The sequence below is a fragment of the Phocoena phocoena genome, chromosome 5 (genome assembly GCF_963924675.1).
Source record: "Phocoena phocoena chromosome 5, mPhoPho1.1, whole genome shotgun sequence".
NCBI classification, from domain to species: domain Eukaryota; kingdom Metazoa; phylum Chordata; class Mammalia; order Artiodactyla; family Phocoenidae; genus Phocoena; species Phocoena phocoena.
In genome coordinates, this window is record NC_089223.1 from 55186482 (window position 1) to 55204509 (window position 18028).

At 37.4% G+C, this 18028-nt stretch overlaps 1 protein-coding gene across 4 annotated transcripts in view; it reads left to right on the forward strand.

The window, feature by feature from the left end:
• The first annotated feature begins 10515 nt into the window (after positions 1-10515).
• Positions 10516-18028, forward strand: part of EPHA5 (EPH receptor A5) — a 325672-nt gene continuing 318159 nt past the window's right edge. For all 4 annotated transcript variants that reach the window (XM_065877349.1, XM_065877352.1, XM_065877350.1 and 1 more), the window contains exon 1: positions 10516-10696. In XM_065877349.1, the coding sequence (XP_065733421.1) occupies positions 10516-10696 (181 nt within the window). The remainder of the gene's footprint in view (positions 10697-18028) is intronic.

Below are 18028 nucleotides of genomic sequence, written 5' to 3' on the forward strand. Positions count from 1 at the left end.
TTATGTTTAATATTTAAAATAATATATTTATGAAATACACCCATTTTCATATTTTTTGTAATTTATATTTAATAAACAAATTCAGTCTAACAATAAAAATTATTGTTGAATTCTAAACCAAGGTTTTGATTTGTGATGTATGTTCATGCTTAGTCCTTTTGGTGAATCATGTTCTTCCGCAGAGGTGATCAGTACTGACAGTTAAATCTATGTTCAACTACAGCCAAAAAGGACTGATAGTATCTTTTTAAAAAAAATTTTGTTGCAGTATAGTTGATTTACAATGTTGTGCTAGTTTCAGGTGTCAGCAAAGTGAATAAGTTTCTTTCTTTTTTTTAAGATTCTTTCTGCATAGGCCATGACAGTGTATTGAGTAGAGTTCCCTGTGCTATACAGCAGGTTCTTATTAGTTATCTATTTTATATATAATAGTGTGTATATGTCAATCCCAATCTCCCAATTTATACCCCCCTTATTCCCTCCTGGTAACCATAAATTTGTCTTCTACATCCATGACTCTAATTTCTGTTTTATAAATAAGTTCATTTGTACCCTTTTTTTTTATTCCACATTTAAGTGATATCATATGATACTTGTCTTTCTGTGTCTCTCTTACTTCTCTCAGTATGACAGTCTCTAGGTTCATCCATGTTGCTGCAAATGACATTATTTTGTTCTTTTTACAGCTGAGTAATATTCCATTGTATTGTATATATATATATATATATATATATATATATATATATATATATATATACCACATATTTTTTATCCATTCCTCCATTGATGGAGGAATTTGCATTTAGGTTGTTTCCATGTCTTGACTATTGTAAATAGTGCTGCAATGAACACTGGGGTGCACGTATCTTTTTGGAATTATGGTTTTCTCTGGGTATATGCCAGGAGTGAGATCGCTGGGTCATATGGTAGTTCTATTTTTAGTTTTTCAAGGAACCTCCATATGGTCCTCCATAGTGGCTGTACCAATTTACCTTCCCACCAACAGTGTAGGAGGGTTCCCTTTTCTCCATACCCTCTCCAGCATTTAATGTTTGTAGATTTTTTGATAATGGCCATTCTGACTGGTGTGAGGTGATACCTCATTGTAGTTTTGATTTCCATTTCTCTAATAATTAGTGATGCTGAGCATCTTTTCATGTGCTTTTTGGCCATCTGTGTGTCTTCTTGGAGAAATGTCTATTTAGATCTTCTGCCCTTTTTTTGCTTGGGTTGTTTGTTTTTTGATATTGAGCTGCATGAGTTGTTTGTATATTTTGGAGATTAATCCCTTGTCATTTGCTTCATTTGCAAATATTTTCTCTCATTCTGAGGGCTGTCTTTTTGTCTTGTTTATGGTTTCCTTTGCTGTGCAAAAGCTTTTAGGTTTAATTAGATCCCATATTTTTATATTTGTTTTTATTTTCATTACTCTAGGAGGCAGATCATAAAAGGTCTTGCTGCAATTGATATCAGAGTGTTCTGCCTATGTTTTCTTCTAAGGGTTTTACAGTATCAAGTCTTACATTTAGGTCTTTAATCCATTTTGAGTTTATTTTTGTGTATGGTGTTAGGGAGTGTTCTAATTTCATTCTTTTACATGTAGCTGTCCAGTTTTCCCAGCATCACTTGTTGAAGAGACTGTCTTTTCTCCATTGTATATTTTTGCCTACTTTGTCATAGATTATGTGATGATAGGTGCATGGGTTTATCTCTGGGCTTTCTGTCCTGTTCCTTTGATCTATATTTCTGTTTTTGTGCCAGAACCATACTGTTTTGATTACTGTAGATTTGTAGTATAGCCTGAAGTCAGGGAGCTTGATTCCACCAACTCTGTTTTTCTTTCTCAAGATTGCTTTCATTATCCAGGGTCTTTTGTGTTTCTATAAAAAATGGAAAATTTTTGGGTCTAACTCTGTGAAAAATGCTATTGGTAATTTGATAGAGATTGCATTGAATCTGTAGATTGCCTTGGGTAGTCTAGTCATTTTCACAATATCGATTCTTCCAATCCAAGAACATGGTATATCTGTGTCATCTTTGATTTATTTCATCAGTATCTTATAGTTTTCTCAGTACAGATTTTTTGCCTCCTTAGGTAGGTTTATTCCTAGGTATTTTATTCTCTTTGTTGCAATGGTAAATGGGATTGTTTCCTTAATTTCTCTTTCTGATCTTTTGTTGTTAGTGTATAGGAATGCAAGAGATTTCTGTGTATTAATTTTGTAGCCTGCAACTTTTCCAAATTCATTGATGAGCTCTGGTAGTTTTCTGGTGGCATCTTTAGGGTTTTCTGTGTATAGTATCATGTCATCTGCAAACAGTGACAATTTTACTTCTTCTTTTCCAATTTGTATTCCTTTTATTTCTTTTTATTCTCTAATTGCCGTGGCTAGGACTTCCAAAACTATGTTGAATAATATTGGCGAGAGTGGACATCCTTGTCTTGTTTCTGATCTTAGAGGAAATGCTTTCAGTTTTTCACCATTGAGAATGATGTTTGCTGTGGGTTTGTCGTATATGGCCTTTATTATGTTGAGGTAGGTTCCTCTATGCCCACTTTCTGGAGCATTTTTATCATACATGGGTGTTGAATTTTGTCAAAAGCGTTTTCTGCATCTGTTGAGGTGATCATATGGTTTTTATTCTTCAATTTGTTATTATGGTGTGTCACATTGGTTTGTGTATATTAAAGAATCCTTCCATCCCTGTGATAAATCTCACCTGATCATGGTGTCTGATAGTGTCTTTAATGGAGTCAACTAGTTTTACTACAATCACTAACATTTCCACATTTACCTTATGTCCTTTTATCACTTTAAAATAGTTAATAATATATATTTGTCCTATCCACATAGCTTTCATGTTTTTATAAGAGTAACAAGGAGGAAAGACATGTTTTTATAAAAGTAACATGGAGGGAACATGAAGGAAAAATTGTTTTTCAGAAGGCTCCGTTTTGAGCCAATACGACTAGGGAAAGCCCTTCATGGATTTTTTGAGTTATGATTGTTGAGAATCTGTGGCATAAGTTTACTGAAGAAAATGACTTTGGGACTATTTTGCTTAGTTGAAAAAATGGAAATTTAGGTGCATGGTAAAGGGAAAGATGAAGAAGGGTGGAAAGAAGAAAATCAGAAAAATAGACACTCAGAAAGAATCTGATGAAAAGTATTGCTCCAGAGAAATTCTCTGTGATATTCCAGGCCACAGAATTATAGGACATTGAAGTCAAATATCAATTTTCACTGACTCTGTGAAAAAAATACCCCTCTTTTTTTCATGTATTTTAAGAAAATTAGCTATCCTATTCAGAACCTACACATTCTGTAGCAAAGTTATAGGGATGTTTTGCCAATTATGAAGTAAGTCAGTGTGGAAAGAAAACAGGAACAGAAGTGCCATCAACCAAGTGGGGACATTGGAGATTTCAGCAGGAAATGCACTGAAACATGAGGTAGCGGATAGAAATTATGCCTACCAGAATTGTCAAAATACTTGGAAATATTGTGGACATGCCAAAAGCAATTAAATCAAACAAATGATCACCCCTGTTTTTAGAATGGGGCAGGGGCCAACTGAAATAATTTTATTTTACAAATTTATGGTAGTATAAGGTTACTCATTATCATTGTCTTTCAACTCTCTTCTATTCCTCTGTTTCTCCTTCTTTATTTTATTTTTTCTTTCTGTGTGTGTGTATAAGTACATACGCATTTTCTTCTGGAATTTTTTTACTTTGATTTTTCAAAAAAAAATCTGTATTTTTATACAAATAATAAATGCTAATGGTAGAAAATACAAAAATAAAAGGTAGAAATTATCTCACCAGTCATATACAAATGTCATTAATGGAACACACCTTCTTTACATATTAAAAAATTGCTTTGTATATGCCTTTATAATTTGATACTTTAGAACAATCTTTTTTATGTACATATTCTTCCAAGCATTTAATGTTTCCATGGTGTCTATTATATAGATGTATCTAGCACTTCTTATTGAATATTAGAGTTTCTGATTTTTATCCATTAAAAATACCATTATGTTTAATCTTTTAGTCCATTTTTATTAATTTATTTCCTTAAATTTTAATAAGTGTAATTGTTGATGTAATGTTACCCACATTTTAAAGGCACAATAATATTGTGAAACCACCCTACAAAAGATGTTCCAGATTCACTTCTCACCCATAGAGTGTGAGAGTACATGAGATTATCACTGCCAAGTTTTACTTAGAAGCCGGTTCCATGGACAATCAACAGTGGTATTGAAAGCCTGGTTGCAAATGTACCCCTTACTTACTTACGTCATTGAGCAAATGTATCAGTTTTCCCCCCAGCAAACTATTGCTAGTTATATTATAAAATATATTCTCATATGTGGATTATTTATGAATTTCAAGTCAGTATATGCATTGAATTTAATAAAAACCTTTCTCTGAATATGAAAAATAATACAGCTTATTTTTCACATATCAGCAAAGACTTCTGGAGTCCAGAAGATGGTTAGAAAAGTGGAATTTTAAGTGAAGTGAGTCACTCTCATAATGTATCACTTCAATCTTGTGACTCTTCTGAGCAGACTTTTCCTACTTCTTCAGCCCCAAGAGTCCTTGTTATTTCATTGTCTACGTCTTCGTATGATGCCAGTTGTTCAAGATGCTGGAGGCAAAGAGCAGCCGACGAACTTCTGGGCAAATCAGTGTGGCTCCTCATCAACTTCAGCAGCCTTGGCCTCCTAATGCACTGCAATATGGGCACTTGTAGCACATTGATATAGGGATCATTAGAGAATAAACCATCCACCACCAACAACAATAAAAATCGGTAGCTCTTTAGATCACTATAATTTATTTGAATATCTTGTTCCTTATTCTTTGCTATAAAGCTGTCTACTAATACAGATAGTGGAAGATTTTACTCTGTTCTTGATATTCATAGAAAAAAAAAAAAGAATACTGATTATAATATGAACCTGTTTAATAAGTGAAGTTTCTGATGAGTAGTGCTTTAATGTATTGTTAATGTAATGAACATTACATTTAATGTATAGTAATGAAATAATTTATATATTTAAACCTTCATTAATTTATTAAAATGCTATTAATTCATTATTTTTAAAATTAAATACCTAACTGATAATCAATTAGATTTAAATAAAATTAAATCTAACATTGTTATATAAAAATTTGGGTCATTAATAGACAAAGGGATTCTAGGACTTTTTTTTTTTTTTTTTTTTTGCGGTACGCGGGCCTCTCACTGCTGTGGCCTCTCCCGTTGCAGAGCACAGGCTCCGGACGCGCAGGCCCAGTGGCCATGGCTCACAGGCCCAGCCACTGCGCGGCATGTGGGATCTTCCTGGACCAAGGCACGAACCCACATCCCCCGCATCGGCAGGCGGACTCTCAACCGCTGCGCCACCAGGAAAGCCCGGGATTCTAGGACTTTAAAAAAAATTCTTAAAAAACAATAATGAAAAAAATTTTGTTTTTATGTTAATTAAATTAAAATGCAACATATAAAATAATGAATATATTAGCATTAATCTGGTTGTGAACTTCAAGAGCTACTATTGATTGCTTAAATATATTTTAATATATATATTATATATTATTATATATTATAAAATTATATATTTTAATATATTATATATATTAAATATATATAATATATATTTGTATATATTATATATACATTTAATATATATATATTTTAATGAATCTTTACCTTTGGGATCAAAATAATTGACATCACCATATATGTATTCTTTTCAGGAAATCATGGATCTGAAAAAGTAACTTCATTAGAGTATCTTATTGTTTCATTAGGGTATCTTATAATTTCAAATATAACATCTACCATGGGTTAAATTTTGCTTTGTTCTTTTTTTTCCCAAATTCTCCCAAAGAAAGAATGTAGCTGTGACAAAAACGTTTAAAACAATTATGTAAAAAATTGCTAAGATTACATAATATTTTAAGGAAACATGTTCTTTGGTTTACGGAGTTTTATTTAGATTATTTTTATAAAGACTGTTGCTGTGTTTTCTTCCATGGTTAACGTGAGCTTCCTGCCATCTGTTTGTGTTGCCTGTTTATCTGTCCACACACCTCAGTTTTGTTATTTTCTTGATTTGGTCCATTGTCTCCATTGTATACACAAACAAATTGTGTACATGATTTTGTGTACATGAGACAGTCTTTTTCTCCATGTAATGCTCATTTAGGATCCTTCCTTTCTTGTTTTCTCCTATTCATTTAACTGACCTGCACTGTATTATTTGGCTAATTCCGTTTAGATTTAAATAAACCTGAAAATTGGAATACCTTTTTCCATTAATTGTTTCCATTAATGGAGAATTCTTGGGTACTGCTCTTTTTTCCTGAACAACTGGTTATCAAATTTGTTCTTTACTTCTGTTACATTATAATTTTCTCACACAGAGTCAGTGCCATGGGTTAAAATTTCCACATCTTACCAGCTGTTGGACTACTCAGGGTGCCTACTTCATTTCCTCGGTCTTCTCATCATCAATATGCCAATAATTACACAGACATGATGGTTGGAGTGTCAACATTAAATAAAATAATTGATGTAAAACATCACATGATGCTTAATACATAGCAAGTCATCTAAATACTAGCAAGTCTGCTTATTAAAAATGCTTCTGTTGTTGTTCTACTTTGAATGCAATGAAGATATATTCAGGTTTATTAATACATTGAATTTAACTATAATACCTTTTATAGGGTAGTAACCTTTCAATGTGTCATATCAAGGTGATTCTTCATATCTTTTCTTCATGAAAGCTTAGTACGAAAGCCAGACCAAGTAGAGATCTAGGGAGACACGAGCCACTTTCACCATTTTGAGGCCACAGCAGTTATCCCAAGCAATGAGAAATGCAAACATAGTAGCCTTTTTTGTGCAAAGCTGTAGTATGACAGAAAAAGACAAATCTAGTTTTCATGCAATGCCATCATCCAATGTAAGTATGCTAACAGTATGTCCGTGCCAAGAAATCAACACATGGTCAAATATAAGACTTCCTTGGAGATTGAGGCCAAAGCCAAATCACCCTCATTGTCTTCTCTGATTAACCTTCATTAGACCAAAAAATGACTTTCATTGCTGTCACTGGGGCTTCATTTTACAGCTGTTCATTCTTTCAAAGATATGTAATAAATACTATTTAACAACCATGACAAAGACGGAGAATAGCAAGGTGGAGAATACAAAGGATTTTGTAAGGTGGAGAATACAAAGTATTTTGCATTCTGTATTCTCAGTCCCTTAATGAGAAGGTAGAATAATTCTCACCATATGGAACAGTGTCCCAAGTTTTCTTTGACATACCTAGTTTAAATTGTCTCTTTATACATATATATATATATATATATATATATATATATAGTTAGATCATTCGTTCCTTCCAGTTTTTCACTCACGAAATATTGTCATTGTGTTGATTGACATAAATCACAAGCTATGGATACTTGGAGAAAGAGAACCAAATCACTTCTTTCTGGGAAGAGAAAAATCAGTCTTGAATGCTTGACTCTCCTTGGACATTGAGTAGGGTTTTAGATGAGAGAGATGTGTGTAAGGGAATAGGGTGGGGGAAATGTTAAATATTTTTAGGGGCTGGTGGAACTTCTGTAGAGTGGAGTGCCATATGTAAAAGCAGAGAGGTATGAGACAATTTAGGTAACACTGAATTCAAAATTTTAGTGTAAAATAAAATAGAAAAATTGTTTAAGCCGTTTGTAGTAGAAGGCTTTCAAAGATAGCCTGAAGAAATTTGGCAATTTTGCAGTCAAAGGTAAATAATTGGAGACAGATGAACAGAGTAGTAACAGAAATGCAAAGGATATGGAAGAGAAGAGAACTTGAAGATCATCTTCTCCAAATCCCTCTTTTACTGATGAGGATACTGAGGCCTAAAGAAATAAAACAGCAAGCTCAAAGTCCCATTAAACTTCCTATGTTTCATACATAGCATTATTATGTGTTCATAGGCTGTAGATAACTTCCTTGATATTCTGTTTAGATTTTTTTTTTTTTTTGCGGTACGCGGGTCTCTCACTGTTGTGGCCTCTCCCGTTGCGGAGCACAGGCTCCGGACGCGCAGGCTCAGCGGCCATGGCTCACGGGCCCAGCCGCTCCTCGGCATGTGGGATCTTCCCGGGCTGGGGCACGAACCCGTGTCCCTGCATCGGCAGGTGGACTCTCAACCACTGCGCCACCAGGGAAGCTCTGTTTAGATACTTTTAAGTAACTCAACTATAAATTTGGGCGGAGGAGCTTACATTCTGAATGGTCTTCAAATAGAAACATAAATTTTAACTTTTCATCTCACTGTGAGGCTTTTTGCCAAACTGAGAGACTGATTCACTGCCATTCCTCTATATTTGCTTCATGCATTTGGAGCACATTATAATAGAAAGAAGCTGCTTTTAGATTTCTGGTGCCAAAACATTTCAGGGAAAAGAAAATCAAAGATGAGCTTCCACCTCTTCATGAAATTGCATCACTACCGCTTTATTCTTTCATCTTTATTGCAAATATTTAAACAAAAAACAAATGTCATCAGCTAAAGATTATGAGAAATTTATTGTGAAGACAAACAGGGCTCTCGATATTAAAGTTGGTGAGCAGAACCAACTTTATTGGGTATGAGTGTAAACCCAATTTTCACAGTAGATACTCTGCAGCAAATTAAATGAGATACCTTTCTTCTAAAATTACACTTTTTGGTAGATGCTTTATCTGCAGTTTTTGTTGTTGTTGTTTTTGTTTTTTTAATGCCAGTATACTAAAACTTGCCCTTCAGATGTATCTCTTTGAAAAAATGAATGAGAAAATTGAGGAAAAAATAATAAAGCAAGGGAAGACATAATAGGGGTGAAACATGGAAAGTTAATTGTTTTAAACCGTTTTTCTTAATTATTTGTGTCTCTCAATGCAGCAGAATACGACATTAAAACGAATTTAATTAAAAATATCCTGCAATTAATTTCACTGGAATTAATTTCATATATCTGCATATCATATCATTTCTAAAGTATAAAACGTTCCATCAATGAAATTAGTTAATTAAATCATCACATCTTAAAGTAACTGGAACACCACAATTCTCAATTGCCAAATTCTTTGACTTCCTGAAATCGCAATCATAGCTAACGTTTCTATATTTAGAAATTCTACCATTTACTTTGAAGAAAATGTTGACTAATTATTTCATTCCAGCCGCCAAAATATTGGAAGAATAGAAAGGGTCAGTAGCAGTGAGCAATAAGGGTATTTAAGAAACTAGCCACGGACTAGCACAGCCTACGAATGCTTGGCTATGTGACGGCAAGGTTGTTGATGCCACAAGCCTGTGATGGGCAGCAGGCAATATGCCAAACAAGGAACCCGCTCCTCTAAGGGCTTGCTGCTCAACTAGGTCTGATTTCCCTTCAGCTTCCCGGGAGCCCGGGTCTTCGCAGGCGTCGTCAGGAGAATTCTTCGCTCTAATTATCCTCGGAGAAAGACGCGCCTTTCTCGGAGAACGCTAGGCAACACTCGCCACGGCAGCCTCCTGGTTACTTCCCTCCGTGGGTGTGTGACTTCGTCTAAGCAACTCACACTTACAGTAGATTCTCACTGGCGAGGCTGCGAGCAGCAGAGGGCGGGGGGAGCCGGGAAGAGGAGGAGGGAGGAGGGTGGGAGGCGCAGAGCGGGCAGTCAGAGGAGACCGCGGAGCTCCAGACTCAGCAGGAGCGCGCCGTGGCGGTGCAGTTCCGAGCTCGCCTGCCCAGCGGCGCACACACCGCCTCCTCCCCGAGCACCGGGAACCGCCGCAGCTCCGGGCCGCCGCCGCCGCCGCCGCCGCCGCCGCCGCCGCAGGGCTCTGCGCTCTTGCCCACTAGCCGCTGCCAGTCCTTCCCTCGTCAGGGCTCAGCCCGCAGCTGTTTCCTTCTGCCGGCCTCTTTGAACTCTGGGTCTTTTCCTCCGTTCGCCTCTCTCGTATTTTCCCCACCCTATATTTTCTCAACTCCTCTTCCTTTCTCCTTAGCCACCCTGCTTTTTTCTCCTCTTTTTATTGAGGATATTTTCTTAAGATGCCTTGTCTTCCTTACCTTCGTCCATTTCAGCCCTGAAGAGTGAAAAGGAGCCTTTATCTCTCCCCCAATGGCATTTAAAAGACTCCCATCCTTAAAAGTCTAAAGAGGTAAAGAACAGGACGCGGGACCTTCTCGACACCCTTGAGTCCGGTCCCGAACTGCACTATCAACCGTAACTAGTATTTCATTTAACCCCAGTGTAGAGGAGGGAGTAGGGAGCCGGGAGCAAACTTCAGCCGTCTCAGAGGATCCCTGGTTCCCGCATTAGGACGAGCCGCGAGCCAGAAGGCGAAGGAGCCCACGGGGAACGAGAAGCAAGCGCGAGCCTCTCTCGCCCCCTCCGCGAGGCGGGAGCCGTGAACTGAGCGGCGCGGGACAGCGGCGGCGGAGGCAGCGAAGAGAAGATGCGGAGCTCGGGGCCCCGGGGTGCGGGAGGCTGGCGGCCCCCGGGCGGCGGCGACGACCTCCCCAGCACCCCCGCGTCTCTGGCCGGCTGCTACTCCGCACCTCGCAGGGCCCCCCTCTGGACTTGCCTTCTCCTGTGCGCCGCGCTCCGGACCCTCCTGGCCAGCCCCAGCAACGAAGGTAGAGCGGTGGGGGTGGGGACCGCGGCAACCAGGGGCGGAGGGGCGAGGCGGGGCCTGGAGGCGCGGGCCCGGGCGCGCTGGACGCGGCTGCCGCGGATGAAATTGCACCCCTCCTCTCGAACCATTTGTCGTCCGCTTTCGCTAGCCTTTTCGCTCGCATCCCGCCGTCTCTGCTTGCATTGTTTGACATTAGCTGCGGAGTGCTGGGCGCGGAACCTGCCTGTGGACACAGGCTGCTTGGGGGGGGGGGGGGGGGGTTGGGAAGTTGGAAGCCGGGAGGAAAGAGGGCTCCGAGACCCGCGCCCGGAGGCTGGGTGCGGCTGGGTCTCACTTGAAGCGCGTGGGGAAGTGACATTTCGAGCTTGAAAGAGTGGGAACTGTTTGAAGAGCAGTGGCAGGGATCTCGGGAGCGGTGGGGCTTTTCGAAACCGTTGTTTGAGGCCGGGGATGGGAAACTGGAGGCAGTGGGGGTAGCTGGATGCTTTTATTTGGGGGAGAGGGGAGTGCTTTCTGGGAGCTGTTATTTAGGGCATCACCCGCTGCTGTTCTGGGGTGGGTGGTAAGAGCTTTTATTTCTCGAGGGAGGGAGATGGCGAAGGAAGGAAGGCGCTCCACACTGTGCTGGTGTCGCTCACTTTGGGGGTCTCATAATCACGCTGAGGAGAAATCGGAAGAAGGCGGGAAGGTGGGACGCCGCGGGAGGCGGAGGGTTCGTGGGGGAAGGGGAGTGTCGCCTCCGGGAAGGCGCTACTGACATCCACCGGGTCAGGTCTTCCCATGTTTCCGTGAAAGAATAGCCCCGCTCCGGAATCTCGAGTCCCCACTGTCCTGCCCACCCCCAATTCTGCGCTCCGGACCCAGAAGACTGTCCCCGCCTTGCACTGGGAGAGTAGGGTCGGCGCGGGAGCAGCACCTGCGCGGCGTTCGCGGCTCTCCGAGCTCTGCTCAGCCACTCAGCCAGCCGCCCTCGGCCTCCGGGTCCGTTCTGCCGCGCTGGCTCCTCTTACACGCCGGGACCGAGCTTAAGGGCACAGCCCAATGCGTGGCGGGGGCGGGGGGCGGGCAGCATCTCATATCGGTCAGCTCCATCACGAACACATTGAAAACCCTACCCTCTTGACTGCGAGGTTGGGGTTTCGATTCGGGGCTCCGGATGCCTCGAGTGAGGCACAGAACCTTAAAATTTTCCTTCCACTCGTGGGGCAGGGGCTGCCGGACCGGAAAGATGAAGCAGCAACGGCGGAGTCTTGTGTGTCCTCGTGACTTGCACGGGTTGTGTCTTGGCTGTAGGAGAAGCCGCTGTGCTGGTTTGGGAGTGCTGCCAGCTCCCTAGGAACCGTGTGAAAAGCAGGGCAGATCGAGACTCCTCACCCCACCCCATGAATTTCTCTCTTTAACCCTACATTTTTTTAAAAAAAAATCTGATTTAAGGATTACATGTAGATATATCTATCCACCTATTTACCTACCTAAAGTCTCCCATGTTTAACACAAGCAGTCTGCATTTTTTACCTTCCAAAGTTGAGAAAGTGTTTTCTGAAGTCGTAGTCCTTTTATTGACATCTCATGTTAGATTCATTATGTTAGAAGTCCGGAGGATTATGACGGGGTTAGGAGTCCTTTCATTAACTGTCTTATTCCACCAAAAGGGGCATCCTGGTTTGGGTTTAAAGAGTAATAGTAGTAGTAATATAATTTATCCTTTCGTGTGTTCCTTTATGTTTCAGTTTTTTTTTTCCAGGTGTGATGGGGGAAGGGGCTTATGTAGAGGTGAAAGGGAGTAGTAGCTCTTGGTTAGAGAATGGAAGAAATGAAGTCTCAGGGAAGGTGGCGCTAAATGGAAACAAGGGTCGAGACTGTGCGGGGAGAAGAGGCAAAAGGGGATGGAGGGAAGCAAGCAAATAGCATCGGTCTCCTATTGTAAGCGGAGCTGGAGTCTTGTGGAAGGTAGACTGGCTGATATTACGGACTTAACACCCACAGACTGTGTTGTCCTTACCCCAGCTAGTGGTACACACAGCAAAACTTGGTTTTCAGTGAGATGGGGATTGCCGAGGTCTAACCTGCAATGAGCGGTACTTTACCAGCCAGTGTTCTGAAGACGCTAAAAGTAAAAGCGTGTCTGTTGTTTGGGGTACATTTTGTAACTTCATTATTTTACATAACTAGAAATAAAATTTATACACACACACACACTTCCTCTCATTCATCCTGTCTCTGCCCAACAGTTTCCATCTTTCCATTAGTGTCATCCCAGACCTTTAATATTTATGTTCTCTTCTTTTTGTTTCTCCATGATACTGCTCTTCTAAATCAAAGAACAAGAATATAAGGTATTTATAACAGAAGTCAGTTTGTTTATTTATTTAAAGATTCAGATTGGAGATTTTAAGTTTGTTTTTGATTGTTTTTGGAGGAACTTTGGAAGATCAGGGGCAGAAAGATTTTATGTATGCGCTGACTCCATTAATAACTTGCTCTCCTATACTTTGCTTTCTGCAAGCTATAGATGCTTAGTAATTTCTCAGACTATAGTGTGTATATACATTATATGTGTATATGATATGTATGCTCCCATTATGTGAGAAAAAAATTTTCAAGGCAGATAGAAATAAATGTGAGTTTACATTTATAATTGGTATTCCAGTCATGTTTAAAATTTAAGTTTGGTAGACATAAATAAGCAGAATTGAACTGAAAAAGTCAAATATGTGTCTAGAATCTTGGACTGATATGAAATGAATTTTAGAATACATTGGATAATAGACGAGGAAAATTTACTCTTTAGCCTGAATTCTAGGATAATGTAAATATATCTTTAGTTGTCTTATTACACACATTAGGCATAAATAACATGTGGAAGAAACCTTTGAACTACAGTGTAATATACAAGACTTTTATTGTAAAATAATTCCAAGGCATATATAAAGCAAAAAAATTGTCTAAGACTGATCAGGCAGGACAAATGTTAGCAAGTGTATCAACAAGTGAAAATTTTAGTAGATTTAATAAGTAAAGGGAGCATGTCCACTGTTATGAATATTGGAGGTGGCCCTGAACTTATTCAGTAACTGCCACTTTTTGCTGTCTGGAGATATATTTGTAAACAAGCATTATTTGACAAGTGCTTTTCACAGTAGGGATTCTTGGCCAATTACTGCTGAAGAGCTATGCATTGAAAATGATTCACCCGCAGTGAATCAAGCTAAATTCATTGAGCTACAGTCAGTAATGTCCCAGTAAAGTGCTTCTGACAGTTGTCAGCAGTTTGTATTTGAAAAGTCCAGTTTCTTGTCTCTGAATGTTTTGTATGTTGGAGAAAGTGGAATGGAGGGACTCTGAGGGAGAAAAAAAAACACCACGTGAGGGGAAAAACTGGGGGGCTAAACTGTTTGAAAAACAATTACAAAATTGTAAATGTTTTCAGTGGAAAGAAAGAAAAGGAAGAAAGTTTGTTTTAGGGTTTTTCTTGGTTTATAATAGGACCAGGCCCATAAAAACGATTAGAGGACAGACATAATAGATTTGTAAAACCAAATGGCTTTGTTGTGTGGCCTTGTCATCTGGTTGTAATTCATTTCCTTTTAGATAAAGAGGCAGGACCCCACGGAAAAAGGACAGTAAAATTATTCCCTCACCAGGACACTACTGAAGAAAAAAAGAGAGCCATTACTCCTATTTGAATCATAGATAGTTGGAACTAGGAAGCCACCATGAGTTTAGGCTTTTTGCTTTATAAACCATGAATGGGGAGCAGAGGGTTGGGTCTTAAAATTGTAAGCCTTTTTTTTGAGGGAGACAAAGATCTTCTTGGGTGTCAGGGTGACATGTAAGAGGATTTCATTTCCTAATTTAGGGCAGGGAAGAGATTGAACAATTTCTGCATTTCTAATGGGTATTTCTCCTTTGATTGAAAATATTCTTATTATAATATTGTCACTTGTAAATCTTATTAATTCTTTATGTAAGTTCACGTAGGATATAATTGGTATGGGAAAAGTTTCATTTTTTATGCTTAGAAATGTATTACTTGCCATTATTTGTATTATTAATACTCTGCTTTACAAAATGTGACCATTTAGAGTGTTTCCACATGAAATATAAAAATGAGATGATATAGCTATTTACAGACAAAACAGCCCTAGTCTATTTAATTAAATATTAGACTTTATTCAGTGTTGCTACTGCTGAGAAAATGAGTATGCTTTAGTTATTTTCACTACATTTTTGTTTATTGACTTGACCACTTGAATCTCCTTTGTTTGGTGTGCTTTTTTATGTATTTGCTTGAGTGAACAATTTATTTCTCTTTCATTTGGAAGAAACCTTTTTACCTTTGACTGTAAAAATAGTCAAAGGTAGTGTGCATGATTATGTTAACTAGCTATAGTTATTTTTCCTTTTATGAGTCAAACAACTTTTTTAAAAAGAAAATTGTGTTGTTAATATCTTGAAGAAATAGCTACTGTAAAAGTAATGATAATTCTTTATACTTTATTTTTTCAATTTAAATTAGCAGATATATTTCATTTTACTAATGAATAACATGAACTTAAGTCAGCAGAGGTATCTGATTATTCAAAGATGATTATGGCATTTTAAACAATCTTAAAGTACTTTTACAATAGTTTTCATAAAACATCAAAATTAACTGAAGTTTGAATATTCAGCCTTGCTTATGAATCACTAAAATTGATTGCAGTATTTGTCCTTTTGTTTTCTTTCCAGAAACAGTGACTTTTAACTATGAAATCAATATGAGAGCTAAAAATGTAAATTGTTACGTTAGAGACTCAGTGATTCTTTATGCTCTAATATCTCTGGTGAGTATGTATTTATCTATAGAGCAGAATAGTTCCTGCTGGCATGCTCTACTGGGTAAATACATATTTAGTTATTTTATCAAAATGTATATAATCAGTTTGTTAGATAGTGATTTCTTCAAAGGAGTTATCCTAGTCTATTGTATACATAAACACACCTAATGGTATTTTTAATTGACATTAAAAATGTATCATATGTTTTATCCCAGACTAAATGATACACTTACGTTTCTATGAATGTATACAAAAGTCACTAAAAAATAAGTGCTAAAGGCTTTGTAAACACAGATTTAAACAGTTCATGTTTTTTACAAAAAGTTTAATAATACATAACTTTGAAATAATAAACAAAATAGGTTATTCAGTAAGATATATTTGATATAGGAAATGAATAACTGGAGATTCTCTATTCATAACATTTTCCAAATCATTATGTTATTATTATATTATATAGCAGTTAGAAAACTGGAAGATTTGATAGTTATTCACTGTGAAAATCTTGTCTGAATTATTGGTTCCATTGAAAATGTTTAAATCAAAATGTAAATGATCTATTTTTAAGTATTTGGTTTTTAACTTACAAAACAGCATGACAGCTTAAGGAGTCTCCCTTTATCATATATTTACTTTTCCTGTTTTAGTTTCTGCCTTTATAGACATTTGTTTATTCAGAGTTAATGAAATAGATTTTAAAGTGTTTGAACAAGACAAAAATTTACTTTTGAACAAGAAAAAATGTTTAAGAATTTTAAATCCAAATTTTGAACAACAGCTCATTTTTTAGAATATATTTGGTAACATGCAAGGTATTGTAATAAAGAACTTTCCACCAAAATACTAGGCTCACTGATGCCGTAAATTATACTATGAAATAGCCATTTATAAATCAAGTTACAAATAAGTAGTGGTACAGGTATTCTTGAGTATTAAAACTTGATTGGAATTTACATTTTTCTATTGACACTGTAGATTTCACATGTATAGGATTTATTCACTTTACTCATTCTAATCCCATAAAATAAGAGATGGCTGTAATTTAAAATTCATATTAAAATGGCAATAGAAAACACTTAATTGAATGACTTAAAACATAATTCTAATCAACAAATCTCATGAGAAATAGATTTTTAAATTACCTTTTAACTTATTTCATTACCATCTTAAAAATTCCTTAGCCTTAAAAAAAAAATTCTTAGCCTATATAATGTTAGTGTAAAGCAAAAAATAAATAAATAAAAAGGAAAAAAAACGCTGTAAGGTACATAATAATTTAAATTGTGTCTAGTGAAATGTGTGGGACTTTATGGTCTGGCTTTTTTTTTTTTTTTCTAAAAGTTCAAATTTGTCATCGAGTATCTCTAATGAGAATTCTAGGTGTTACAAAGTTATAAAATAAAACTGTAATTTAGTAGTTGCACCACTTGGAGTTTTTGAAAACTGTGGTTTAGCATGATGACTTTTATTATTACTAGCTGCCATTTTAAGTGGGTATAATTTTTAATGTTTTTTTTTAATCTTTAGCAATTTAAAGAAACCATAAGGAGTCATTTCTACCATTTAAAGAATGCCGCACAATCCTCTAAAAAAAAGTGTGTGTTTTGTCTTTAGAATCTCATTGATAATGTATTCAGTTAAAGAAAACCTAGTAAGCTCTGTTCTTAAAGCACTGGTTTAGCTCTTTCTTTTTTTCCCTGTAGGTTCTACAGCCTTTAGTTTCTGATCAGTTTATGTAGTACTTTATTAGTATCATTTAAACTATTTCTTAAACTATTGGAGAATATACAAAACTTTGTTGATCAGAAGTTGACCCTAGGTCATGCATTCTTTCCTCTGTATCTTCCGGTGATTCAGTATTCATGGCTTTAATTGCTGTGCATTTATTAAGTAGAGTGCAGGAACTTTGCCTGAGGATTGTGTTTGTGCGCATGGACACGTTTTGGGTTGTGTGTTAAGGCTGTGGTGAAGCTGGGAGAAAGAGTGATGAGGGATGTCATGATGGTATCACTATGAACTTGATATTAATAAAAGCGCTTGGGTTTTATTTCTTATATTGTTAAAAAATCCCATACCAGCACACACACACATTCTAATTTTATATTTGTTTTACTGACTCTGAAGATTTAAATCCCAGCCTAATGGAAAAAAATAACTCTTTAGCTCATTTTATTTCATCCATTTAGTTCTTTTTTCTTTTATTTCTCTGTAAGTTGTACAGTTTTCTTGAGTCATGGCAAATATTTGTGGCGTTAGATACCTCGCAGATTAAATAATTGGGATTAAAGTGTCTGTGATGAGTCTAATTCTGTTATAGTTGCTGGACTATTGCCCAGGCTATCTTCTCCATCCATCACACACGTCTTCATTTCTAACTAAACTGGGCTCATAACTCTGTTAAGTAAATGATCTGGTAAAAAAAAAAATAATAATAATGATCAAAGAGCCAAAACCGGAGGGTTGAAATATTTTGCATATGCTTTGTGAGAAAATGTTCCTACTTGGAAACATGT